Source organism: Alosa pseudoharengus, unplaced genomic scaffold (genome assembly GCF_046254945.1).
Source record: "Alosa pseudoharengus isolate Yale_2024_CS ecotype anadromous, Long Island Sound unplaced genomic scaffold, YU_APseudo_1.1 YU_APseudo_1.1_scf_9, whole genome shotgun sequence".
Classification (NCBI taxonomy): Eukaryota; Metazoa; Chordata; class Actinopteri; order Clupeiformes; family Clupeidae; genus Alosa; species Alosa pseudoharengus.
In genome coordinates, this window is record NW_027468881.1 from 35,960,657 (window position 1) to 35,968,040 (window position 7,384).

Below are 7,384 nucleotides of genomic sequence, written 5' to 3' on the forward strand. Positions count from 1 at the left end.
TCATTTTCAGGATGAATAGGCTATTATCCTGAACATTTATTGAGGTGTGATTAACATTATTGGGGTACGTTTTGCTTTTTTTCAGGCTATGTTTTTGTTTGTAACCCCTTGTCGGTCAATAGTGAAAGTAAGGAGAGAACGATGTTCATTATTGTATTTTAAAAAGATCTTAGGGAGAAGGGAAGAGAGAGAGAGAGAGTAAATTGTGTGATGAAATAAAACATTCAGAAAGATTTTAAGATGCATTTGTTTTTAATAGGAATTGTCTGACCAAGTACAACACAACATCCAAACACTGGTGAAAAACATGGCTGGGACAACAATGTCTCAAGTCAGAGTTACAAAAATAAACCACCATTGCTCCAAAAAACATTTTCTCAAACAAATCAGATAATGTCATTACATCTTAAATTACATTTTCCATGTCTACCTTGTTGCTTTAAGGCAGGAAGGATAGAAAAGATTTGCCTTGGTACTGAATTGGGGGTAAGAGCAACAAAGGAACAATAAGTTACAAAATCTTCTTGTTAAAAGTGGACCATGAGGTGTTAGTGTTGCGCTGGCAAGGTGAGGGGGAGAGGGGGAGGATCAGTACTGCCTCTCCTTAGTGTCTGTGCTTGAGGACACAATTTTGCCATCCACCAGTGTCTGTGTGATTGTTGTGACTTTTGTCTTCAGTGATTTCTGGTCCTCCAGGGCGTCTTGAAGTCTGGTGATAAAAAGGTTTCCACACCATTACACATCAGTTTTTTGATGATTCTGATTGTTTTTGACCATTTTAATATACACAGGCTAATTTTGATGTTTTGATAAAAAAAAAATGGCATAAGTTATATACCACCGAATAATCAGTGTTTATGTCAAATTAATCTTACCTCTTGTAGATCCATTAAATGGCATTGTAAAGATGACTTTCTCTGTGCCACTTACTTGAAGTCCTCGCCGTCCAGGAGGCGTTTGTAGGTGGCGATCTCGGCCTCCAGCTTCATCTTGATGTTGAGCAGGGCCTCGTACTCGTGCGTCTGCTGCTGGATGTTGTTGCGCAGCTGCGTCAGCTCGGCTTCCAGGCCCCGGAGGACGTCGTTCAGGCTCTCCATCTCCATGTTGTAGCGCATCTCCGTGTCACGCAGGGTGCCCTCCAGTGACCCTTTCTGTCAGAGACACAAATGAACGGTGGCGGGGGGATTAGTCAGGTGTGAAAACGGCAAACGAACAAAAGGAGGTGAGCGGGAGGAAAGGTCCCCTGTTGTGCTGGGGGTGCTCACCAGGCTTTTCTGCGACTCCAGCTCGATCTCGAGCGTCTGGAGCTGTCTGCGGAGGTCGGTGGACTCTGTGCGCGCGCCCTGCAGGGCCTCTGTGTTCTGCGTCATCTGAACCTGGATTTCTGAGATCTGTTCCCAAGAGAGATGCAAAAAGAAAATACATGAGAAAATATCTAATGTGGACATATGTGGTCTAAGCAACTAGATAGAGAAACAGAATTGCACATAGTCAGAAGTAAAAAAGACAAGGTAATCAAATAGTCAAATGTTTTATTCATACCTGTGATTCGTGCCATTTTTTGAGCTCATCCTGATTCTTTTGCGCCATCTTTTCGTATTTTGACCTCATCTCCTCCATAATCTGAGCGAGATCTTGACCCTTTGGCGCATCTACATCTACCTGGACACCAGACTGGGCGATCTGGTTACGCAGTTCCATGACTTCCTGTTATAAAAATAAACAGTCAAGATTAAAAAAAAAGTTAATACAGAAACATTTGTTGTGGGTTAAGTAGACTTTGGTCCCACAGCCACAAATGCTTACATTGTCGTGGTTCTTCTTCAGGAAGATCAACTCCTCCTTCAGGGATTCAATCTCACTCTCCAGGTTCATGCGGTTCAGGTTGGTGTCATCGATGACCTTCCTCAGGCCAACAATATCTGCCTCCACAGACTGGCGAATGGCCAGCTCAGACTCATACCTGTGCAGTGGACACAAGATGGTGAAAATCAGACCATGTCTGGATGCCCACAGGAACTACGTACAGTATTGTATCAATGTGACTGGGCAGGACTTACTTCACTCTGAAGTCATCGGCAGCCAGACGGGCGTTGTCAATCTGGAGAACCAAGCGCGCGTTGTCCACAGTGGCATCAAACACCTGTTTGACCAACAGAGATGGTTAGCGCCTGCATCAACTGACTGCACACGTAATAAGCATTTTTTGCTTATTTACCCCCTGTTAATATTTATTTCTCACCTCTAAGTCTAAACATTATGTCAGTGTTTACATAATGCTCAATAGGCGCAATAAATTAACTGTCAAGTTATAAATGGCAGAATGTCTCAAATGTGGCTACACTAATACACCAACATCAACGTGTGAAATTTGGCATTCCGGATGGCTATAGCAGGATCCGTTTCCAGAGGCTCACATGTTTGCTTTGATAAGGAGGAGATACAGGAGGCAAAGGTGACAAAGTCCACAGGCTATTCATTAACTGGCCACCAGAGACTGTGGGAAAGCTCCTGATGTGTGCTGGACATGACCGGTGGGCTTTGGGGTGGAGGTCAGGGCTTGGCTTCCTGTTTTGCGGCCTGTGAGAGATGAGAGGCTCCACAGGCCCACCAACACACAGCTGGATCATCAGGGGAAGACCAAGCAAGTCGTCCCAATCAGCCTTTGAGATAAGCTTCTGTCTTGACTGAGGAATGTGGGTAGTTTATGTCACTTAATAACAACAGATTAGGGAGAGGTCATAAGAGCTGAAGTGAATGGCTTTCCTATGGCTCCACTTCCAAAAACATTTGAAGGAAGAATGAGTCTACTGCACACACATTCTGTTCCCCAGAGATGATTCATCTACTGGGTGGACGCTTGACTTCAGATGAAGTGGGATTCAAGAGGGTGTGAAACACTAATTAAACATGGATTTGACTACAGTGTGACAATTAGTCAACATCAGCTACTGGTGTGATGTGTGTCAAATTATAAATGACTTTATCTATCTAGCCAGAGGACACACCCTGTACTCTATATAACATAACTGTTGTGATATGAAAGTCATATAGTCCAAAATCTTTTTCATGTGATTCACTTATGTTCATGCTCGCTCTGTTTTCTGACACTAATAAAAAAACAGGGCCCTGATCAAATTTAAATTTGGTCTCTATTTGAATTTTTTTTCGCTCCTGTTCTAGACTCTCTGACTACTTGAAGTCAGCTATTTTCCAGCCACTGGGATTAAATAAACGTCTAGATGTGTAACACAGAAAAGATAAATACGGGAAGTCTATGTGTATTCACACAGATGTCAGCCACAGGCAGGGGTCCAAAAAAGGGGGGGGGGGGGGCAGAAACCAAAGGTATTCCCCCTTCATAGAACTTCCTGTTGATCCCTGGGCCTTTCCTGTTAATCGCTTGCAATCAGACAGCTAACGTTATCTGAATGCCATCTCCTCCCTGTTTTGGCCCCTTAAACCCACCCCCACCCACACACCTACCCACGCATGTTTTCCACAAGTTTCCCAGCAACAGTCTGTCTCTCACCACAGAAATGTCTCATGTTCCCTTCATAGGCCATTTATCAAGACAAGTCCCTCCCACTTGGCTCTCTCCTAGCATTCAACCAAAACTAAAACTAAATGACCCCTTATGCCCACAAGAACTCCAATGCACCCCCAAATGTCCACTTACCTTCTTGCGAAGCTCGTCCAAGACGGCCTGGAAGCGGCCGTAGTCGTTGACATCAGGGCCTTTCTTCTCCAGGGCCTGGCGGATCTGCGTCTCCAGCTTGCTGTTGGCCTGCTCCAGGCTGCGCACCTTGTCCAGGTAGGAGGCCAGGCGGTCGTTCAGGTTCTGCATGGCTCCCTTCTCGTTGCCCATGATGTTGCTCATGGCCTCCCCGCCACCGCTCACGTGCACGGAGAAGCCTCCGGAGGAGGACGGCAGGCCGCTGCGCAGCCCAGAGTAGGACGAGGAGGAGATGCGGGTGCCCTGGCCCCCCGCGCCCCCATAGATGCTGGCCGCCCGGTAGACGGGGGCCATGGAGGTGCGGGTGATGGAGCTCTGAGCCAGGGGCACATTGGAGCGGCTGGAGCGGATGGAGTAGGAGGTTCTCGTGCTCATGGTGGCTGGACAAGTGGCAGCGTGTGTGAGAGTGAGAGAGAGAGAGAGAGTTGAGCGCACAGACACACAGGACAGGGAGGGAGCACACATGCCGGCTTTATAGTGCTGGTTGGAAACCAGGGGCTCAGTCCCGCCCTCCAGGGCCCCTCCCACCCGCTACCCTAACCCCTCCCCCTGTCCTTGTCCACTCATGCTGGCCTCCTCCTCGGCTGCTGTGTCTGGCTGGCTGGCTTCTACTGACTGATGCAACAACTTTTGGAAATACTGTACAATATGTGTCACATGAGATGTGCTTCCTCAATCTCAAAACACATCAAACATTGTTTTACATATATGGATATGTTTGACGTGTTTTGAGATTGAAATATTAAAAACATTATATATAACATTATTATAAATAAATATGCCAGTGTACGCTCATTTAGAGAAAATACATTTTGTGTGTATAATGAATGAGCCAATGGCAGACCACTTTTGTTGTTTGTTGTATTCTCCAAACCTCTCAGTAAAATGTATACGTCCACTCCAGGCCATCATGCACTCAAGCGGATATCTTGTGCTCCACCCTTGTAAGGGTATGAGGCCAACCAAAGAACAATCAGTCTAGCTCTTAAGTACACAAGCAGGGAGAGTACACAAGCTGGAAAAGGAAAACATCCTTTAATCTCATAAGGGGAGGTCTCCCCCTTTGCCCTCTAATTTCATAGGGGGTTTCCCTGCGGTTTACTGGTGCACCCCAAAGGCTATGCTGCTACTACAATCCTAATACTATACAATCATCCCAGTTTCTCTTACTTGCTAGTCCATATTTCACTACAAAAAACATTTGCAAATGTTATGTTTTGAGAAAAGAGTGAATTTTAAGAATCACACCAAAGAAATGTTTCCAGAGGAATTTTGAATACTTGGTTTATGGATTCAGTAACATAGCAACAGTTTCCCTAGGAAATCTTTTTGACTTGCTACACAAATAACATACACTGAAATATGACATGGAGTTCATATTATTGGGATATTCCAACATTTCTTTTCAGTTTATCAATGTATCTTTAATTGATGAACATCAACACATCTTTTTGAAAAATCCCCTCAAAAGTTCAATGTGGAATGTCCTTTTGGATGTAAAATTCCCAATCAAACAAAGGCTAGCCATTGTCTTAGAAGAGGAAAGAAAAAGTGGTAGCAACCACATTTTCTCAAGGGAACAGTTTTGGAAAAGACTTTGCTGTTTTTGGCGTAAATACTTAAGCAAAGCTTTCCGCTGGTGCAGAAGCATCATTCCAGTCTGACACACCCGTTCTCTAGGAGTGTGAAGGGAGGCAGTTATATGGACTCATGTAGGTGGGCCAGTTTGGACTAGGTCTGCAGTTTGTTATCTCATTTCAGATCAAAGTGCTTCTGGATGTGCCTGTGCAATCATAAACACATACACAAACACAAACACAAACAAATGTATAAATTCACGTCCATCTACACACACCACCTCAGTTAAAGACTTCACTTAGGAAGTGAAAGTGTAGTCTGTAAAGGTCCCCTGCCTGACCACCTTATCAGTCATTATGGTGGAGCCACGATAAACTACAAAGGATTCCTGAGAAAAGTTATCAGGAACCATATTACGCCCTGGCTACCTGCTGTGGGTAGCTGTCACTCTACTGTTAGTCAGTGCGTTCAAACATTCATTAGGCAGGGCCCCTGTCAGTCATGCTTGGCCACAAAAGATCCATAACGCCATATATGGAAAGCTATCAGAGGGCTTAGCAAATCAGTGACCAATCTCCTGGATCCCTCCTGGCTTACGCTAACCTCAGTCAGGCCATAACAGCTGTGTGAAACCATTACACCATCTACTCGTTTGAGTCAGCAGCATTCTGCGTGTGGCTGGGCAAAATCAACGGGCCTTTCAGGTGCATTGTCAGTGGTGGCTCTGCGCAGCTACTTATCAGTGATGTCCTGCAAGCTCACACACCAGTGTTGACATAGCAGTAAGGTGTCACAAGGTGAACGAGTGACTCATGCCTCTGCATCCGGGGTGAGTTCTGGCCATTGGGGAGCCTGATATGGAGTTACCCATTCACTTTGGAGGCCTCTTTTATTCCACAATCACACTCCATGCCAATTGAAATAGCTGTGGTCTGACCTTGATCCTTGTCAAACAAGACCCCCTCGTGTCTTGGCACAAAAATGGGCAGTCTGTCAAAGGCAGGGATTCATCAGTACTTGGCGGCCAAGGCTGCCGGACTGTGGGACTTACTTGTTCTGGGCCTGTGAGGGCCATGGAAGTCTACCCATCCTCTGTAACATGGTGGTCTCACACAGGCTTCTTTTCATTAAAAGCCAAAGGTCAGAAGCGTCCAAATGATCATGAGGTACAGTATGCTTCAGAGAAGACCCCAGTGCAAAGGTGGCATTTACTTTGTCATTTCAATAACATATCATGGCCTTGGTGAAAAATACATCAAAGAAAATAGAAAACTAGATGTACCGCAGAGCGGTACAAAATATGACCGCCACCCAGTCCAGCACATTTTTTCCACAAAAAAGAAATCACGCTGAAAGGCCTATATGATTCTAACTGTCTCACTAAATTGCATTATCCACACTCAATTCTCACTGGTATCTGCTAGACAACAAGTACCAAAACATGATTAGTTCATAGATTTCACATGTAAAATTCATTTTATACAACCCCACCTCCATCTTGCCTGTTCATAATTATGAGAAATTCTTGATTGTTTGTGTTATGTTTATGTTATGTGTGTGGGTGTGTGTGTGTGTGTGAGTGTGTGTGTGTGTGTGTGTGTGTGTGTGTGTGTGTGTGTGTGTGTGCGTGCCTGCGTATGTGCCTGTGCATAGACGCATACATATGTCTACTGTGTGAGTATGTGTCATGATTACTGTGAATGTGTGTGTGTGTGTGTATCTGTTTGTGCACATGTGTGCACATGAACTGGGTTAACATGACCCCTGGAGGCAAATATACGGAAAAAATGGTCATCCTATAGGCCCTACAGTTCTCAAGATATTCACAGAGAACTGTGTCTGGCCTACCCTCCTTTCGGGGTTTCCAGTCCAGCGGGGGGGCTACAGATCAAAACGAAAAATGACAGTTCCATGCTATCCATGTGGGGGTACATGCCCACCAAGTTTTGTGTACCCCGGTCTTTCAGTGTCCCGGGAATCCTTGTTGGTGTACGTCACTAAATGTACACATAAATTGTTTTATTGTAAGGCCCCCCATGAACGAAAGTACACAAAACTTGGCATGCATTC

The 7,384-nt window shown here is 45.1% G+C and overlaps 1 protein-coding gene across 2 annotated transcripts; it reads right to left on the bottom strand.

Moving 5' to 3' along the window:
* Positions 1-233: 233 nt before the first annotated feature.
* On the bottom strand, positions 234-4,188 carry krt18a.1 (keratin 18a, tandem duplicate 1). Of its 2 annotated transcripts, none has more exons than XR_012984876.1 (7): positions 3,680-4,188; positions 2,061-2,143; positions 1,807-1,963; positions 1,543-1,707; positions 1,266-1,391; positions 876-1,151; positions 234-709 (listed from the first exon to the last, which is right to left on the bottom strand). XR_012984876.1 is itself a non-coding variant. In XM_076275754.1 (7 exons), the coding sequence occupies exons 1-7, from the start codon at positions 4,109-4,111 to the stop codon at positions 589-591; spliced, it is 1,305 nt and encodes a 434-aa protein (XP_076131869.1). In that variant the 5' UTR covers positions 4,112-4,188; the 3' UTR covers positions 234-588. The 2 variants fall into 2 exon arrangements, 1 of the variants encoding a protein (XP_076131869.1); XM_076275754.1 differs by having other exon boundaries at positions 931-1,151.
* Between the last annotated feature and the right edge of the window lie 3,196 nt (positions 4,189-7,384).